The 21,339-nt window shown below is 45.2% G+C and overlaps 1 protein-coding gene across 3 annotated transcripts in view; it reads left to right on the top strand.

The window, feature by feature from the left end:
• The window catches only part of LOC138513069 (uncharacterized), a 1,355,028-nt gene that overhangs the window by 621,767 nt on the left and 711,922 nt on the right, over window positions 1–21,339 (top strand). For all 3 annotated transcript variants that reach the window (XM_069627754.1, XM_069627753.1, XM_069627752.1), the window contains exon 9: window positions 17,280–17,519. In XM_069627754.1, the coding sequence (XP_069483855.1) occupies window positions 17,280–17,519 (240 nt within the window). The remainder of the gene's footprint in view (window positions 1–17,279; window positions 17,520–21,339) is intronic.

Below are 21,339 nucleotides of genomic sequence, written 5' to 3'. Positions count from 1 at the left end.
CAGCGCAGTGGTGCAGTTTGGTGATCCAGATACTTAGGGTGCCCCCTATGGTCCGCTCTGCTGCATGTTCACAGACAGGTACTTGGTCCAGGTTATCCTGGCAACTGTGTCCCGCTCTGGTGACCCGGGAGCGGGTCATTGCACTGGGCAGGCAGTGGAATTCAAACGCATCGGCGGGGGGGAAGATTTCCGCTCTGGGGACTGCTGCTGCACCGGTAATGGAGCTCGAGCACATTAGTTGAACCAAACGCATGGAACCATCCCGATTTACGAGGAGATGAATTTTTAAACACGCTGGAAGAGCTGCTCAATCTCTCCCCACCAGCAGAACCCACCTTGCTGGAGAGCACGAAGAATGGATGCTCTGGGATGAGCAGTGTAGGCAAATCCCTCCCAGGAGATAACAGGAGCAGACCAGTAGATCAAACAGACAATGAAAATGACAAGGACAGCGGCAGTACGACACAGCACAGGTTGGCTCTCTAGGATGACAGTCGATCTAGAAGAACGAGCAGGAACATCATATGAGTCTGTACAATCCACTTTCCTTTTTCAAGCTTCAACAGAAGAGCAGGGACTGGAAGAGCTAATCAACTTGGGAGAAGAACCGGCAGCAAAGAGGAGAAAAACACTGACTGCAAAGGCCCTGGCATTAAAGCAACAGAAGGACACTATAAGAATGAAAAAAAGACCATAGAAGAGAAGGTTGCGAACAGGGGGAAAAGGAGGAAAAAAGGGGTCTGCAGCCAGCACGGCGGTGGATGGGTTGAAGGGAGCTGCTTCGTTGGCACAGATGAATGGTATCTTTATGCAATGCTTGGAACCGTGGGGAGGGGGGGTAACCAGGTGCAACAGGTGTTGTGCGGTAATGTAAATGTGAGTAACTGGGTACACCCAGGAGAGAGAGCTGGCTGGGGAAAGATGCAGGGAGCCCGGCAGCGCAAGTTGAGGTGCAGAGCACGCAGCCATTACAGCACAGTAATGGGGCCAACAAACTGGCAGTGTAGGGACTGCAGCGGTAGCGCCTATGGGAGAGCCACACCATGCTTTGGGCCAATAAGGTCTGAGGGGGAACAAGCTAGTTTGGCACACCCTGCTGCACATCAAAGTAAGGATTTGGTAGAAAGAATGTATAGACCTCTTAACGCTTTTAAAGCTAGAGCAGGAAGTCCTGGACATAAAACAGTTGTCTGAGGAAGCAAAAAAAGGAGAGAGGAAAAAGTAAGGAGGGGGAAAACCATTGGCAATTGGCTAGCAGGGATCAGGATGTTGGCATCTATTATGGTAAAGAAATGCCTAGAAGACAATGGGGGTTCAGGAACAATACATACATGACGCATACCTGACCTATGTGGGAGAAACATGGCTCAAATAGGACAAGGGGTTAATGCCGAAAATGCAGATATGGCCGTCAATGGCATGGCATGGGATGAGGTCAATGTAATGTGATATGTGGAAAACCGTTGCAGCAAGAGAGTTTGGTAATAAGACGTAGTACAACAGACCATTTCGGCAGAGGAAAAGGTTATGGCCTTATGACCAGAGAAGAGGCTCCTTTTGAGGCAGCGTCTACTGGATAACAGAGCTAGGTTTAGTGAGAGGGAAGAAGCCACTTGCCAGATATTTTAACACTGTGCTTGCCCATTCGGCAATGTGTGTAGATTCAAACACGCGTGTTACAAATGTGGGGGATCACACAGCACAGCTTTCTGTGATGGTAAGAAGCAGCCCTCTGGTGGCAAAACCAAAGAAACCTCCAAACAGCCATAGTTTGACAAGCGCAAGACACAAAGCAACACTCCATCCCCAAACAAGCTTGATTTAGCACAGCTTAAGATGCAAAGCATCGCACAATTGCAGAAAAAACTCCCCCTGCTCAACTGTTGGCACAATACAAAGGACGCAAACAGAATTTGGCAAGGTTTCTCACAAAGGTTTCAAAATACCATATTCGGGCACAAGCGAGAGCCGGGAGGGAGATAATCTTAGGCTTGCGAAAGGGCAGTCAGGGGCAGCGAGACAGAAGATTGCTAAAGAATTGAGTTCAAGCAGAGTCTCCAGCCACTTTGACACCCCCACTGGGCAATCATATAATTTCACCTCTAGGAGTGGTCCCCAAGAAGGAACAGGGCCTGATATGGAACAATGTGTAGTGAGCTATGCATACTTCGATGATGCAGTGGATATGGTCCGCTGGGAAGGGTGCTGTGGGCGAAATCAGACATTGTGGGTCATTACAAGTTTGCCGTTCCGGGAACTACGGCACCGCTAAGCTTGCCTGTACCGTAGTTCCTGGACCGGCAAACCACGAGTTCTGCTTGCGGGTGCCAGGTCTGTCCTGACGGCCGTAATGGCACCCGCGAGCAGAACTTGACGGTAGCGCCGGCACCGTTATTAACGGTGCCGGCGCTACCGTGCTCCCCATTCCCATTGAGCCCTATTGGGCTCAAATGGGAATAGGGACGGACAATTACTGGCACCCGGCAATGGGTAATAATTACAGGGGCCGGAATGTCCTGGTTGTCACAAGTCTCTCCCCTTCTCACCTGATTTTCCTGTTTGCTTGCGACCTTCTTTTGTGACTTCTTTCGAACGGTGCGGGATTTGTATAAGCCTGTGCATGGATTTTCAGATTCCAGCGTGCTTCGTTCAGATTGTCCAGGACGGAACCAGGAAGGAACAATGTCCGCGCGCGGAGGCACGGAAGCCGTGACTCGAGCACGGGTGAAAATCCAGGAAAGTTCGGTAAAGTTTGAAGGATGAAAGGAAAGGTGGAGGAATCAAGGAATTCATGAGATTAGCCCCAAGCGAACTCCGTCGGTACAGGTCCAGCTGCGACGAGCAGTAGCGTTGAGACGCGCAGAGCCGTGGGGGTGTCTAATAGTGTGCCGAGCGTGGAACGTAAAGGCTGGCAACCTGCGTTTAGTATTTGACGGCCATGTTGGGAGGGTTACTGCATTCAGTGCTCTATGGGTCAGGGACCACGAGGTCCAAAAGGGACGCAGGCGACGGTTCATGACACTGGTAATTGCCCATTGCTGGGTACTGGAAAAAAACGACTCCGGTAATTACCGGCACGGCTTACGCCATAGTCTTAATGAGGCCCATTCTGGTTTCAGGCTCCTCCCTATCAATGAGAACAGTTTCCATTTGCTGGAGTTTAAATTTGAAGAGAAGTACCATCATGACAGGTGGCTCCCAATGGACTGTTCATTTCATGTGCGCTATTTGAGAAGTTCAGTAAGTTCTTTGAGTGGGCTCTGAAGCAGCGGGTGCCTCAATGACTTCTTATTCATTGGCAGGGACTCGACCAACAAATACAAAGTTTTCATGGACAAGTTCATTAGGATTGCAAACGAGATTTGGGTTCCGCTAGCCCATGAGAAAGCACTCGAGTCGGCTCCCTTAACCGGCTAACATTCCTGGGCATAGAGATTGATACTCAGGCAGGCATTACCAGGCTGCGGGCAGAGAAGGGGTCTGACCTGAAGAAAGCTATAGGTGGTTTGCTGTTAAACAACAAGGCAACACTCAATCACAGGCACCAGTGGGGAAACTCAATTTTGCTGGCAAGGTGATTGCGGTGGGTTGGGTCTTGGGGACTAGTATCACAATTAAAACAGCCAGACTGCAGCACAGCACATTCGCTTGAACGCTACTGTAGAAGAGGTGGGCCACGTTTCCTGAGAATTTCAACGGTGACAGTGTCCTCCTGTGGAAGGTTCCGTGGACAAGTAGTGACAGTATGAGGCTTTATACAGACGAAGAAGGCAGGCATGGTTTTGGAGCATTGTTGGAGAGCGAGTTGTGCACCCTAGCATTGTTGGAGAGGGAGATGTGCGCCCTAGCTTGGACCGACGAGTGGCACGAGAAAGGCATTATAGCAGATATCACGCTGCTGGAACTGTTCCCCATTACCATAGCATTCTCCTTGTGGGAAGATTGGCTCAGGAATAAGAAAGTGATACTGTGGTCAGACAACCTAGCAGTGGTTCAGGTGATAAACAAGGGACACACGAATGGGCCTAGAGTGCTGCGAATGCTCAGAATGCTAACAGCGATCATGCTTAGAATAAATGCGGAAGTGAGAAGCAGGCCCATCCGGCGGGTACAAAACAGCACTGCTGACGCTCTTGTTTGCAGTGGTCAAAGTTCAGGGAACTGATGCCTAAGGCCAGAAAGTGGATGACCCCCTTCAATCAAAACCTGTGGAAGATGGTTGGCAAATCTGACCCTGCTCATCGACAAGGCATTAAACCGCAGCACAGCGAAAAGGTACAGGGGCTGTTGGGTGACATTCAAGAGCTTCAGGCAAGACTTAACTGAACGACAGGCAAAGGTACCAGTGAGGGCGTTCATACGGTGGGCTTTCCACAACAAGAAGTCTAGGGTATGGACCGCCGTGCACTTGGCGGCCATGGCACATTATGACAGACTGGTAGGCGAGAAGGATCCCAAGAGTGATCGCTACATAAAACTGGTGATGAAGGGATGGGCGAGACAAGACGACATCAAGGAGGACACTAGGTGTCCCATTGGCGGAGGGATAATCATAAATGTTCAGCGTACTGGAGAGTACATGCATTGATGGTTTTTAAACTTTACTCTCTTAGGCAGCATTTAATTCAGATTTATCTGGGGCACTCGGGGTTTAGCAGGCTGGTTCTGCAGAACAAGAAAGGTAAAGGAATAGGATATCTGAGATTGGGAGATGTAGCGGTAAAAGAGGTAATAGTGCTGATAAACATACAGAGTTCTAAGACCGACCAGAGCAGTAAAGGGAGATTGATAACCCTGCACTGCATCAAGGACAGCCCTCGTTGCTGAGTGTGCTGTGATGAATCCCAGGGTCTCGTCACTGCTTCAGATGGGGGGAGCCCTTTTCCATGAGGCCAGGGAGGTGAGGCTGCTACCTGAGATTACTCCTGGGGGGGTGGTGCTCAGAGGGAGGATCTCATGGGGAGGAAGGACACCATGATGGGCACTGGTGAACCCGGGAGCACACAGCAGCCCCTTTAGCCACCCACCTTCCCTCAAAGCCCCTTCCGTTCCCCAATTCCTAATGTCCCCATGTGCTTTGGCAAGACATCTCGGATAGAAACCACTCGGACGAGGAAGAGGCAATGATTAATGAGATCACCAACCTGAACGCTGGTATATGCTGTAGCCTTTGCAGTAATGTGATTGGCCAGCTATCAATTATTGACTGAGGGAACTGAACAATGGCATCTACCTTCTCGACTCAATGCGGAATAAGAGTGTGGCAGAAGCCGTGCAGACACAGGGAAGAGAATCGGACAGCGTCGAAGTGAAGCAGACCCACAGAAGGCACAGGAAGCAGGAAGCGAACTGTAGATAAAACCTACCCGCTGGAAACCAGTGCTGCTGCGCTGTCCACAAAGAACTGGCAGACTGCTGGGGAAGCCTGTGAGCGACTGGGAGAGGTCCTGCTGCTACGGAAAGACTGGTAAAGCAAACCGTTGATGACAAGACAGCCAAGGAACAACCAGTATCATTTTGGCTAGTCTGGCGGCGATTGGGGAGACCCAGAGAGCGTGTGGGACAGGAAACAAAGTGAAGGAGAAATACTCACTGGGAAAAGGTGACAAGGAAAAGGGGGTCTGGGACCCACATCAGAAGGACATATCCAGACTGGCAGACAAAAGGGATATGCACAGACCTTGGCAGGAGAGTAAACCAAGGCTGTGGGCAGAAGTGAAATGAAAGCAAGAGAACATTGGGAATAACCTAGGGAAAGGGATCTGGGACCTGCATCAGAACCGCATACCCTGACTAACAGCAATAATTGTATGGCATAAGACTGGAACCACAAAGCACTTGTCAATGCTGTAACTTGAGCTATTTAAATATTAACCCTCTAAAAGTTGAGAATTGGTTGTTTCTCCAATGAAGTTGCAGCAGGTGGTTTTGATGATTTAGACCCTATGCCCAGGGTAACCAACAGGTACAAAGGATTCACAACCACACTGCGCATACACGTTAAGTTTAGTAGAATGGAATATTTTAATGAAAGTGAAAACAGGCGACATATGTTTTGACCACAAGGTCTTCTTCCAGGCTTGACTGTGTTCTGTTCTCCCACTTGTGGGAACTTAAAGTGTACTTTTTTCAGTAAATTATATTCTCTGCAATTGCGTAGCTCTCAACTCTGAACCATTGTACTTAAATACCCTGACTAACATTAAGGGGAACATAAACTTTGGGGAACACAACCTTCACAGACATTGGTAGGACAGTAAACCATGGCTGTGGAACTGAGAGAGATTGAATGATAAATATTGTGAACAGACCAGAGAAGAGGATCTGGAACCCTTATTGGGGCAGTGCTCCCCAAGTGCTCTCAAAACAGCAATACGAAGTTTGCATATGTGACTGACACCCGCAGACCTTGGCAGGAGAGTAAACCAAGACTGTGGGTGGAAGTGAAACCAGAGAAACCGGTTTGGGAAATCAAGAGTGTGGTGTACCCCACTTGGCAGGCGAGTGGGCCAAGAGGAGGTGTACTGAGAACAGGGTCAGAGGCCCACAGTAACTAAGAAAGAGAACACAGCGCAGCTTGGGAGAACACCAGGCTATTTTACAATGTGGCAGTTCCTAGGAGGCTGTCTCTGCCCTAGGAAATAAACTAACCAGGGAAAGACGCTCAGGAAAGGGAGTCAACCCCTTGAGTTTAGTAGAACATCCATTTCTTTTCTGCACCCTTTTGGAACTTTTGTGTTTGGTCTGCAAGGTCAGGCTACATGTTGGCAGTCAGACATTTTCACCTTTTCTTAAGTTTAGCTGTAAAGGGATAGGCTTGGATTTGGGCACAGGATGGTGAGCCTTAATTTGTGCATTCTGACAATGACTGTTTCATTAGTTTGTTTGGTTGAGGCAGGGACATACCTTTTTAGAAGTAGGGAACATTCGGATGTCCTCCAACTTCCCTCTCCCCCTTTTATTTTAAGAATAAAATCTTTGATAATCAACATGCCACCTTTGTGTCCATCTCTTACTCCTACAGCTGCCTATAGGTATCTAGCGAAGAGACCCCCGAACAAAGGGGAAGCCCTGTTACTCTTACATCAGAATGGTACGATGCTGAGCAGCTTCCGGTTTAGAGGGGTTATGGACCTAGCACTAAAGGAAATGGGCTTGGAGGCAGCTGAGTTTGGGACCCACTCCTTTAGTATGGGGGGTTGGTAGTCCAACTGTTCTAAGAGGTACATAAGGATGGACAAGGTGTGATGTAATCTACTCTACTCTTCCCCACAACCCGCTTGAAGGTGGCCCAAACAAGGCGAGAATATTGTGTGGGTGGTTGGTCACTCTTTCGTATCAAGGGCCAGATTGAGGTGGAGCAGCCAGAGGAAGATCACAGCGAGGGCATTCAAAGTTCAATGGTGGGGGAAACCAGGAATTAGTTGAGGCAAATTGGAGGAATATGCAGAAGCCCTCTTACAGGAGCACCATAAACTAGGACTCTTGGCAGCGATTTGACAAGAGTAGGTAGGTTTGTTGCTAACGCAGATGGCATCACTGCAGAGGATAGCGACTCGGTTGTAGGGTTAGGGGGAAAAGAGATCATGTGGTCTGATATAATACCCAGATTCAAGTGGAGAGGGGCAAATCGCACTAGGCAGTCGAGGTCTTGCAAAAAGCTGAATTAAGCCATGTCCAAGTTTTGCAAAGGGATGGGCACCGCAGAAATACGCCATGGCCTGATAAACCTGGACGGACCTGAATATTATTTGGACGATAGGTTCACTTGTTTGAGAAAGGCAATTGACCTGTTTTTGTGGAACGTGGCCACCAGGTTAATAGAAATGTGAGGTCTGAAGCAAGTGCAGCCAAAGAAGGGTATGTACCCCCTCCTTTGGCGTGGCAGTATGCAAGCGACCAGTAGGAGCAATTTGGCATAAGAAACCAGCTGAGAATTGGAGGGGGTTTTTGCCCCATCCGCGGTAAAGCCCCTCGGAGGCCAGTTGGCAAGGGGGCTTTAATAAAAATGTGAACGATTCTTGCCCCCACCCATGCCCCGTGCTGTGAACGGGGCACTCCTCCAGGATCAGCTGCAAGGACAGGCAGTAAGCGGGGAATTCCGGCTCGGGGAGATTTGGCCTAAATGAGTTTAAGAAGTCTTGATGGAATTGCGAGGGGGGCAGGTGTGAGGATGGAAGTTAAACTAGCTGGCTGGTCACTGCATAATTTTGATTTTCATTTTGCAATGTGATGTACTGATTGTTGAGAAATAATGTAATCATGGTTTTGAATTGCAGTGATGTTAAGCATTTTAACGTATATATTAATTCAGTTTGTAATAAACCTGCGGCCTTTTAAGCAAGAAGGGGACTCTGATTGCATCCGTTTTTTGAGGAATGTTGCATGGTGCTTTATTATGGACCTATATGGATGGGAAAGGGCCGAGAAGTGGGCTAGTGCCAGGGTTATGTCGCTAATCCCTCTGCCATTATGTTGTAGCCACCAGAATATACTCGACCAGGCTTAGTTTCCTTTGCTGCCGTCCATACCCTTCGTGGATGTATAAATCTCGTCCCTGTCATTGCTTCTGCTTGCGTGTTGCTCCAGGGCAGTCGCTCCAGTAAAGCTCCCTTCTGCAGCTTTCAATTGCAGCCCTGCATTGAAGGGCTGACTAGAGACCGCTCCCACGTTGAATGGGCACGCTGCTCAGGCTGTTGCTGATCTGCTTTACATACTTGGTTAAAGCTGCGGGAAAGACTCCATTTTGAGCCGTATTCTTTTGGGATTTTGCGGTTCAGCTACTCCGCTACGTCTGTCCTGCATAATTTTTATTGCTTTGATCTGATTTCAATCATTTCACCTTCTTTTGCCCCTTCAAGAACGGAGATGCCCAAATTAGGCGAACAGTACTCTCTGCCCAAAAATGTTGCTTTTCTGTCAGTCACTCTCAACCAAAATAACATCATTTGATGCTCTTCTACTCGTAGTGCCCTACAATAGGTGGCTGCATAGAATGGTCTCATTTTGTCTCCAACCATTACACACGCTGCACTGGTGCCAGATGCTTAAATGTGTAAATGCTTGAATATCAACTGTTACGTTACAAACAGGTGCAAACTGAGGTGTCGATGTGCACAACGAAAGCTCATTTGCTGAGAAGAGTATAAAAGCGGTTTTTGTTTACAAAAGTTTAGCCCATTAGCAATTCTGGAACATTTATGCAGAAGTCACGTGTAACGCGATTATAGGATGTATAGAATTGTATGGACTGGATGGCCTCCTCCCAGCCACATGCTCCTATAGAACACTTGGCAGGCCGTCCTTACCAGATTCCACAACCAACCCATCTCTGCTCCAGGGACTTGGTCGGCAATATTGGTCATGGTTCCTTCCCTTCCAGCTTCTGCATCATTTCAGAGCCACTTGATTAATCAAGGGCCGACCTATGCCATGGCATTCATTTCAGTGTTACTATGTTTACACACTTAGGGTCTCATTACGAGTCCAGCGGTAACAGAGCTGGAAAAAACGTCAGGTTACCGCCGGAGTCGTATTACCATTCCACCTCCGTGATTCCCGCAATTACCGGGGCATTACGACACCGGTGACCTGGGAATTCCCGAGGCGGAATTGTGTAAGTCCCCATTCCCATGGAGTCCCATAGGACTCCATAGGACTCCATGGGGATGGGGATGGGGACAATGGAAACACCGGTTCTGTCTATGACGGAGCCGGTGTTTCCATTTTTGCCTGCAGGCGGGTGGTGTTAAACCCGCCAGGTCAGACCTGGCGGGAGTGACACCTCGTGCCTTCAGAACTCATAATCAGCCGGTCCGGAAAGAACGGAGGTGGCGGTTTTACCACCACCGTTCTTTCCAGACCGGCAGGGTTGTAATGAGGCCTTAGTCTTTCTTTATCACAGATGATTTCAGACGCAGAGATCTGTAGACTAATACAAGAGGTCTTTAAAAATTAATTTCAGTGAAGGGTTCAGTTTAGTCCGCCCACCCACCAATTGGTTTTTATGAAAGGCGTGGTTTTTAGAGACATAACAAGACATACATTGGCAAAGTCAATGTTTTATTCTTTCCTGTGTCAAGAATTAAGAGTAAGAATTTGTAGAAACTGCACAACACTGACAGATTTTGACACTCGCAGTGAAGATCTGACTAGTAAACTTCAACACTGTGGATACCCTCGTAAAGTGATCCGGGGATGCAAAGAAACGGGCATGCAACACAAACAAGGACAGAAAAAATAGCATGCATTACTACCTTTTTAGTCCTATCAGTAATGCACTAAGGTGCCCCATTTTAGGAAATTGGGAAACTGTTAAAACACCAGACTTTAACCTAGAAACACCCAGATTTGACTTTAAAAGACAGAGCAGTTAACAGCAAACGCTCGTCCATACATACGAATATCAATGCCAGATACCCTCCACGCAGACCTTCTTATGGGCTCCAGTCATTGGTCATTTCAGATGTGGCCATTATTCAGTCTGCCCCCTGACGAAAGACATGAACACATTGACCTGTATGGCCTTGGATATTCAAGACACTTACCAACTGCAAAATACAATGGGCTATATATGGGATCAAATGTCCCTGTGGATGTCTCTATATTGGTAAGACTAAATGTGAAATTAGACAAACAATATGCAAACAAGTCCTGCCTAAAAAATTGCGTGGTGGATAAACCAATGGTCGCTTATTTTGTGGAAAAAAACGCAAACCAACTGAATTATTCTGGTTTGTTATCTAAATTATCAACAGACAGCAAAGGGGCGGCAACTGTGACACAATTCTTTGCAGAACAGAAATTGATCCATTAATTGGTTTCAGTCAGTAATGGCCTAAATGCAACCATCGATTGGGGACTTTTGATGCATTAAACAGCACGCCCTTCTTTATGTTCAAGATGTGGTGATCGGACCTTGAATATATTAAAGATCTCTTGGACACTGCTGGAGATCTAATTCTTGGCCCTCTTTTCACTGACAGCGAAACAACTATGGTTACGTGCTTTGTTTTTCAGTGATGGTACTCCTACACTAAGATGGCCTCCATGTTGTCACACTGGCAGATGAGGTGTTAGAACTTCCCCATAAGCACCACAACGATGTCCGCATGCCATAGCTAAATAACTTGTGCTGACTCTATCGCACGCTCACCAAACAAGACGTGTACATAGCAAGCAGCGGTTCAAGAACCTAGAAGGTATGTTCAACCTCTGTGTGAGCGCATTATCAAAGGATTTGCGAATATGCATGCGGACAGTCAGACCTAGTGTCCCTTTTGCATGGCCCTATATTTTGTTTAAAAAAGTAACGGGCATCATAAATTTGAGTAAGACTCGGCTCTCCTGGGCATGTGCTGCCATACAACGCTAACCGAGCAATAGTAATTGAGGAATAGACGTCTGCTTAAGATCCTTTTTAAATGCCTGCCATAAATAATGTATAGGTTGACCACCTCCACCAATTGGAATATGCAGATAGATGGCCTTTCTTTTTACGACGCCTAAAAAATAAGCTAGAGGCCTGGTTGTCCATTAGCAGCGTGCACGCAGTATAAACGAACCATTTAAACTAAAGTTTACTTGGAAGCCTTACCACTAGTACGACATGCAGAATATATATAAATAAAAATGTAAATGTTCGTTTGTTCAAAATCTTAAATCTCTGAAAGTTCTTCACAGATTGCTTTGAAATTTTGACAACGTTGCATTCGAATAGGCACGTGTTTTTATATGCGTACTAGACATAGATGTCACACCTGTGACAGGTAAAAACATGCTTATTCTGAAAAACAGTGCCATTTGTTGGACGTAAGCGCAACACACGCTATACCAAATATTATATGATTCCATTTCAATGTTGGCTCAAATACGTGCCGAGGAAGCAGCAGAGCGACGTGCAGCCAGACTTCAGGGTGCACAGTTGCGAGCACGACGATCGACAGGCTGAGAGTGGCTGAAAGACGTCAATAAGAAAAGGCAGATCAGCGTCAAACACGACTCCGTGCTCAGCAAACACGCGATTACAATCGCCTTGCATTCCGGTGCAACCCAGCTGATGATTATAGTTTGAGCCGGCATGTTCTCATTGGCACCATGACTGAAGTGTGTCCTTATTGGAAGGCTCTGAAATGTAATGAAGAAACTAAAGGAATGTGTTGCGCCACCAGGAAAATTAAACTGCCTCAACTTGGAGAACTGCCAGAGCCATTAAAAACTACCCACAAGCATTGTGAAATTAAACATACTAGAAACGTGCGCTTTCTCTTTTTTCTTTTCCATTTAACCAGACTGAGCCTCAGCAACGCGTGGCCGGGGACAGCTACTATTCAATAAAGGATATACATGTTCTCTTTGATCTATGGACTCCGTGAATTAACAAATATTCAAGCATATTCAATAAGAAATGGTCACAAGCAGCGGCCATGCCTTTACAAGCCTGAAGAATTACAGGCCCATAACCCAAGGTCAGTAGAGTCCGATGAGTGGTAAAACTCAGGTACACATTTTGATGTGAAAGCGATTGAGTTCATAACATACTTAATGTCTGTAGTTTTCTTTCATTAAGCGGTAGATACCAACTTTACTTAACTAAAGGACGAAGACAAGAAATGGCATAGTCCTACAGGTTCTACATTAAGACAAAGGTCCGCCTTAGTTACAACTTACTCCACAACAACACTTGAAGGTCTCTCAGGCCAGTGATAATTCGTTTTGTCCTTCTTTTTTTAGGAAAACGGGGTCTCCTAGATTTACGTCCACACCAAAAGAAATTCCAGGTCCTGACAAAGGCCCTCGCCTACTTTGTTCAAGAACTTCCCAGGACGGACAGATCTTAAATGTGGGGCCGAAACACAGTATGTTGATGTTCTGTTTGACTAGATACCATTTGCCTGCTAGTCTGTCCCCTCCAGAATTCAATTCCTGAGTCGCAGCGAATCACGCTATTGTACTGTGAGATATACCACCCTTTATTGATAGGCAACAAGTTTTCCATCAACAAAACAGCCCTGAGTCTGTTTAAACATACTACATTTGAGTAGATGTTCGATACAATAGAACGTGGAACGTGTGACCTATTTGTTATATTTCAAAGTTTATATTCTGTTTTCAAAACTGCCCTTTCACACAGTTTGGTGTACTAACCCCTCGAGGTGAACACCATCTCCTCGCCTAGAACGTTGTAGTGATCTTTTCTACGGTGTATACTCAATAGTGAGCAGTTACTGCTGAGTATTTTGTTTTCCATGTGACATACCAATGTTTTTACATTATTTTGTATAAAATTAAAAAGTGGATTAATTTATCAGATATTTAAGACCTGCTTGTGGAAGTTGTACCTCTCCTTAGTAAACTTGCTTAAGGGTGAAGTGGCCCGTTTTTCCTGTTTCTATATTTCCTATGTCAAGTTCAGCCTCCAATGCCCCAATAATGCTATCGTATGTCTGGCATAATCACCATATAAGATAAAACTCACATGTGCAGCCTCCAATACTGCAATCTATATATTTAAAAGAAGTCCTTACTGACTCATCTGCGCCCAGATCAATCCATTTAACCTAGGAACGTGAAATTTGGAAGGTACGTTGTTTTCATGACATAGGCACCCACTAAGGATTGATTTCTGGAAATTCCGTCCCTACGTGGGTGAAAAGGGGGGTTGAATTATTTTTATAAGGATATCTACATCTCAAAAACCGAAGATGTTACAGATGTGAAAATTGATATTTCGATTCTTCAAAAACAGAGAAACACGTGTTTTACCATTTTCCAAAAATCCAGTTAAGGGAGGTGGAAAAGGGGTGGGTGTGTTTGTTTTTTTTTTTATAAAGAATACCCATGTCTCACAAACCAAAGATGTTTGAAAAGTAACAATTGAGATTTTAAATCTTCATTATAAAGGAACTTTACGTGCCAACTTTCTTGCTCCCAACAGTAGTTCTCAAGATATGGATATCACTAAAATAAATTCATGCTCTTTGTTCGCGTACTTGCTGATGTATTTTGTAGATTTAATGGAGATGCAGTACTCCATGTTAATATGTGCATTGAAATTATGTGAAAGCATGGGATTATGAGGTACTACCCAGCAGTTGTCTAACTGCATACCATTGATATCCATGATGAAGCCACCGTCCGATGGAGACATTTGTCGATACTGTGGGTATCCGTCATCTCCTGTTTGAGAGTCCTTGAGGAGAGGTTGTAGGTACCTCTTACTACAGCTGCTGCCTTTCATGCAGGTCGAATTGTGGTTTACGCTTACGTAGAGGCCATGTATCATGTTGGACTTTACGATGCCGTAAAGAGGATCTTTATTAGGGTCAGGAATGTCAGCACAGATAACATGGATCTTTTTGGGGGAAATGCGTTGCTCTAGCCATAGCAAAATGTGTACGTGATGCAGACGCTGCTTCTGCCACTCCACAGAGAACATGAAGCATCGAACATTGCCAAACAATTGTCCCATATAAAAGAGCCATAATTTTCTTAACTTTTAAAAATGGAACACGCTGGCTTTAATGTTGTGGCGATACTGCTTCTTGCATGGGCAATTGTATGTGGCTTGTTCCAGAGTGAGCCCACCTAGCTCTCTGGTAATCCTAGCACCTGAAGGAAGAACCACTAATGTAGTTTACAAAGAAGTACTCATAGATTTTTTGTAGGTTGCAGATGCCAAAGACGTCATGGTCATTATTTTGTCTCTGTCATTGTTTGTAATTGGAACACAAAACTATTTCTGGACGCACATCAATGGAACAACTATCTTTGCCTTGTTGCCAATAGGCCCCGACTAACGTCTGCAATAAAGTTGCTTATTACATTAAGACATCAACCTGTAAATTATATTCCGTACAATTTGAACAAAAAAACCTCATGTCTTTTTTAAAAACAATTGTACCAAAACCCATGCGAGCGAAGCCGCGGGCAACAGCTACCAGAATGAAGTACAGAACATCCATGTTTAATGGATATACTCATGCATGCATAGTCATGCTGTGAATCTTTGGGTACATTTAATCACTCAAGTGGCTTTTTACCGGGAAGTCAACATTTGCATTTTTGCCAGACAGTATGTGTAAAAGAATCTTTTGAGAAACAGTATTTTTAAATCTGCTTTTATATCCTTTTTTTTAATAATTGATTGTTACCCCAGTAAGTTATGGAAAACACAAATCTCTCTATCGCCCACCGACTTGCGAGCTACACAGTGTATTGATCTTGCGATTATAGTTTGAAAGTTTTTGTTACAGTATCTTAGAATGGTTTGTTGCAGCCCCAACATACCAGCAGCTATCTGCTGAATACGAGGAGTGGGTAGGAAAAGAGGGCCAGGAGGCAGACAAAGAGCACATTTTACAGGGTGCAGACTGTGGTTGTGTGGACAGGGAGTTCAGGGTGCTGTCTATGGATATTCCGACCAAGTAGGAGGGTGGGTCCACAGGTCTCTAGACAAATGCCACAAACATTTTTTGGTTTGTTTCCTGAGCAGCACAAAAACCCCTTAGGTGAACGAATGGATCTAGTCGAAACTATTTGGAAATTATTTTTCAGCGTTTTTACCGTCTAGTGATATGCACAGCAGAAACAAATTATAAAAAGGCTGGGACATCCCAAGTGGCTTCTCGTCTGTTTCTTCTACTCCATACTTCCCATCCAGCTAACGGATAATGGACATTTAATTCATACAGTAAAAGCACCACTGGAACACCCTTTTTAGCAATCCAAGAGATGTTCATACATCCACAAGTCCACAGGTGGGTCGATCAAATACCCAGCACATTTATCAAATTTAAATAAGGAACTGTTGCAACATATTTTGGTTCGAGAACTCTTCTTCAGGGAATTGGTGCAGTCTTATAACTACATTCCTGGCAACGCAAACCGTGAAACGAGATTACCAGTTCAAATTATTTAAACGGGCAATATCATCCAGTAAACTAATCAAGATTATGAATTTCATTCAACTGTGCTCATTCGCTGTTCAATCCAAAGGTCATTGTAATTCATAAGATACTCACCACAATGTATCAAATAAAATGCATACCAGTTAGTGAATGATTTCATTTTAATGTCACTTTTCCCCACGTTTCACTACAATGTAACAGATAACAACCTGATAGTGTTATGAAAGTATCGGATCAACCTGTTGCATAGTCACTAGTACATTGAGCAATCAGTGTAATGCAACATCAATGGCTCCAACACAACCATTGTGTTAGTTTGTCAACCATTGCTTTGTGTAGGGAAAAGGTGCTGTCCGTCTCAGTGTGCATGTTCTCTTTGCACTAAAAACGGACAGGGGTCATATCTGAAATGGCAGTTAATCAACAAACAGTATTATATCTCTGCATTTCTTTTACATCACACTGCAGAGTCAACTGTTAAAGTTAACAAAACAAGTGCATTGGATAAACGAGCTGTATTCCTGAAAAGGTGCTCTCTTTAATACCTTACACTTGCAAAATCTGAATGATGGCATGAGAGCCAATGGCACATCCTGTTGCATCATGGACAACTGGTATCGGCACAGTAGGAGTGCGTAAGGACATGGCCAAAGTTCTGATGCAAGTGTATACATTTTCCAAATGCCCTTGTCCAGTAAGTGAGTTGTCACTCCCCCAACCCCCTCACCACATGAGCCAAAGAATAAAAAAAGCTTATTTTCGAGTTTTTTTGTAAAATCATGTTACTTCTGGGTATGTTGAAACAAGTGTTGTAAATCTACGATTGCATAATGCATTTAAGGCCTTTTGCACTGCTGTCTATAAACGTCCAGCATTGTATGGGAAGACTGAAGTAAGGCTGGTCTCGTCCTTAGGTTAGCTTGATATGTGGAGCTATGGGTTTCCAAGGTCCATGATCAAGAGCGACTATCCCAAAAATGCTTTGTTTTTTCAGATTTCTGACTCAAAAAAAAAAAAAAAAAAATAAAGTACTCTCAAATGTGTATCTGGAAATCGTTTTCTCTCGGGCCAATTTTGAGTTCAGTGCAGATTTTCCTTTGCTCTTTTTCTGGTTTCCCATTTACAAAAGCTGCCTGGCAGGCTTTCATAGCCCAACACATGAGCCATTAATAGTATGCAAGGAAAGTAGTATTACAATGATTCGCAATGTACAGCACAGCAGTTGTAATCCTAAGTAGTTAACTATTTACAAAAATGGAAATCCTCCTATTGCCACAATAGTGTATAGTATTAGATGATCACAGTAGTCATGGAAACGATGCTGGTTTTGTTTAGTTGACCTCTTGATGACAGTCTGTTTTCTCTGTCCAGGTCCCAATGAAACCATCCGGGTGGCGCATAAAAGAACCTCGGATGGTGTTTCCCTCTCCTGGACCGAACCTTCTATGTATCATTTTGTTCATATCTTTGTGGGGGAGAAGCTGCATGGGTCTACCAGGAAGAGCCGCTACCTAGTTACAGGTTTACCCAGCTGCACAGAAAACGAGTTCAAGCTAGAAGCACTGTGTGGCAAGTCAAGTAGTGGCATTGCGACTATAAGAGATTATACAGGTAAGGAGGATGGGGAAATGGACACGTGATTTCGTTTTCGATTCTTTACAGATACCGACACAGCTGTGTTTTCTACATTCTATAGAACTGCAGATGACTTGCCGCCTGCAAGCACATAGAGATTGAGTAAATACAGAGGACCCGAGAACAGCTTGAGGTGTCTGGCCTCTTTGAAACAATATCAAGGCAACCATGACTTTGTTGGGTATGGCCTCACTGCCAACCAATTGCCCATCTCAAATGTGACCAGCAGCGCAGGAGGTGAGGTGACCGTCCTGGGGATGTCTATTTTACCACAAAATGTACCCAATGGCCGGAAATACCTCCCTACTTCATGAGTTTCCACCCTGCACGCGGGTAACTAGTGTTCCGACACGCCGCCCTGCTTCCCTATTAGCATCCTTAGCACAAAATACCTCCTGCACTGCCCTCACACACACCCACACGTCACTCATGCTGGCATGCTTGATCTGTACAAGTACTGATCTTCTGCCGCCACCCCCTTCACCATACCTATTCTACTTCATAGCAGCATTTGTTACCACAGCTTAAAATCAGGGCTATAAATGATAAATTATCGCAATTTACAAAACACAATTAGACCCAACGATTAAAACACATAAGACAACATTTTCAAGTATTTAAAAAGAAGCAATCGCTAATGTCCTAATGTACTTAGTGCAAATGCATACGTTGGATACAGGGTTCTGCTCTTAAGAGTTCAACCAAATGCATAATAATGAAAGACCATTTTAATTGGCTCGACTCGAGCCTAGACTAAGTTCCATAAAAGAATAAAATGCACGCAGATATGTTTGACCATATCAGAAAATTATAATAATATGGGATATTCTATTTCTTTAGTTTCACTATATGAGCTGTTGCGGAAGAAATTCCTGCGTAAATCGTGGCTACATTTAGTACAGTCGCCCTAATGCAATAGCGTGGATGCATATTTTATTCGTTTTTTTCCAGGCTGCTTATAAAAACCGAGCCACACTCCTTTTTTTTTTTTTTTGATATCACATTTTATTGGTTTTTCAGCTTAACATCATAAAACATACATTCTTCATGTAAACATTCCACCTATATGACCAATAAAACAATGCTTGGTTAGGTGAAAGAAGAATAAAAAGAAATTAAGAAAAAGAGGAGAGGGCCTGCAATGTCCATTATATCACTTGCTAAGTGCCAAATTGGATTACTTTTGTACACTATGCCTTAACGTCCATTATACATGTTAATACAGTCTTTCATTGGACCTCCTCCCATTTGTTCCATATCTTGTCTGCCTTCCTCGGGCACCCCCTGGCTGTATATACCCTTCGTTCCATTGCAATGCCAATGTTGACGTCGGTCACCCACTGTTCATATTGTGGTGTTATTTCCAAGCCCCACAATTGTGCAATGTTCCTTTTAATTATTGCTGATGTCGTTGATAGGAGCAGTTTCTCTTATTTGGACATTTCTCCCTCCTCTTCCACCCCGAGCAGGAATAGCTTCGGGTCTCTGTGTATTGTTCTCCCCATTACCCGCGAGAGTTCATCGCAACATTTTTGCCAGTACTGTTGTATATGGTTGCAGCCCCACAGTATGTGGAAGAAAGTTCCCTCCTCCCTCTTACACTGTAGGCAGTGTGGATCAGTTCTCTTCCCCCATTGATATAACGCCACCCTTGGGTAGTAGATCCTGTGTAATATTTTTAGCTGGATAAGTCTAAGTCTGGCCGAAATGGCCACTTCCCGCGGGAACATAAGGGCACCCACCCAGTCCTCCGGCTGTATAGGCCCTATATCCCTTTCCCATTTGTTTTTCAGGCTGGTTAGTTCGGTAGTGGCAAAGGAAGTAATTACATTGTACATGGTGGACGTTACTTTAGTCTCGATGTGTGCCTCAACTATGTCTTCCAGAGCTGAGAGGTGTGTTTGCAAGGCATGCCGCATCTGCGGATATCGGAACCTTTCAGTGCTTGGGAGGTGAAACCTGATTTCGAGGGTTTCAAAGGATACCTATCTACCCCCCTCCACAATATCGCCCACTGTATTGACATTGTGTTGTAACCATGTGCGCCACCTCGGGAGCTTATTTATCTCAGGTAGATTTCTGTTGTTCCACAGTGGTTGTAGCGGGGTGATTTTCCCTTCCCATCCCAGGAACTTGTGTGTATCTTTCCAGACTCGGGCCATGTGCGAATGCATAGTCTGTGGGGTTGAATTGCCTATTACTCTGTATAGAAGTTCAGTTTGGGGTCTGTCACGTCCTCTGATGCTTCCTAGTCTATTATGTAGCAACGTGGTGTCCCCATGCAGTAAGTCGTTGACCAAGGCCAATTGGCTGGCCCAGTAGTAGGACTGTAGGCGGGGTAGCCCTATTCCTCCCTCCCATATGGAACGCTGCAGAGTATTCAGTGCAATGCGTGGGTACCCATTGTTCCAAAGGAGTTTCCTCAGTGCGCTATCTATCTTTTTGAATTCTTTCATTGGGATGTGTCGTGGGGCGTTTTGTAGTATGTATTAAAACCGTGGGAGAGCCATCATTTTGAATAACGCTGCCCTACCTAGTAGGGTCAATGGAAGAGAGACCCAGTGTCTGGTATCTTCCGTGAATCTGGTCGTTATCGGGTGAAGATTGTTGATCACATATTTGTTTAGGTCGTTAGTAATCTGGATGCCGAGGTATTTAAACTGTTCAGTTTCTAAGCGAAAGGGACAATTGGCTGGTAATGTAAAGGTCGTGGATCCTATTGGGAACAGAGTTGATTTGGACCAATTTACTCTCAGCCCGCTGAAAGCACCATAGCTCTCTAGTGGGTCTACAATCACAGGGCAGTCGAGGTGTGGGTCTTAAGTAAAGAAGCAGGTCATCCGCGTATAGGGAGACTCTATCCTCCCGCCCGCCTACCCATTGTATACCGTGCCAGGCCGGTGTAGTTCTCAGTGCCTGTGCTAATGGTTCTATGGCCAGGGCAAATATCATGGCGGACAGTGGGCACCCCTGTCTGGTACCCTTCCCCAGCTTAAAGGTGCGCAATGGCCACCCATTCACCCTCATTTGTGCCTCAGGGGATTCATATAGGAGTTGTACCCATCTCATCCCAGATTGCCTCCCAGTACACAGTCGAAGGCCTTTTCAAAGTCAATCGCCAGTACGGCCAGGGGATCTCGAGTATTGGGTGCATTCTCTATTACTGTATGTAGTCTGTGAATGTTCATGCGGGTGGATCGTTTTGGCATAAAGCCGCACTGGTCAGGGTGGATTAGTGTTGTGATGACCTGCTGTAGGCGGTTGGCCAGCGCTTTTGCTAATATTTTGGTTTCACTATTTATAAGTGAAATTGGTCGATATGAGCTACAGAGGTCCGGCGGTTTGTCTGCTTTGGGGATTACAATTATCATGGCTTTCCGGAGGTCTGCCGGTATGCATCCCTGCTCTTTGGATTGTTGGAACATTCGTAGTAGGTGGGGGCCAATTTCGTTCGTACCCAATTTACGCCACATCTCAATCGGGAGTCCGTTAGGCCCTGGTGTTTCCCTGTTAGGAGTTCCGACATGGCCGCTATCAATTCCTCTTCCGTAATATCTTCCTCTAGTAGAGCCTGCTGTTCTGTGTCGAGTCTGGGGAGGGTTATGTCATTTAATACCGAATTATTGATGGGGAGTGTGGGTGGCTTGTAAAGCTCCACATAATAATTTGCGAAGCCCTCAGCTATATCTCAGTCGGTCTGTAAGGGTTCAGCGCTTTCTGATCTTAGCTCTCTAACCTGGTTGCTACCTATTTCACGTTTTTCCAGCCACGCCAGCATTTTTCCGGCTTTATCACC

This window comes from Ambystoma mexicanum, chromosome 12, assembly GCF_040938575.1.
Source record: "Ambystoma mexicanum isolate Mex_15411 chromosome 12, UKY_AmexF1_1, whole genome shotgun sequence".
Taxonomy (NCBI): Eukaryota; Metazoa; Chordata; class Amphibia; order Caudata; family Ambystomatidae; genus Ambystoma; species Ambystoma mexicanum.
This window is presented reverse-complemented; position numbering and strand designations above follow the sequence as displayed.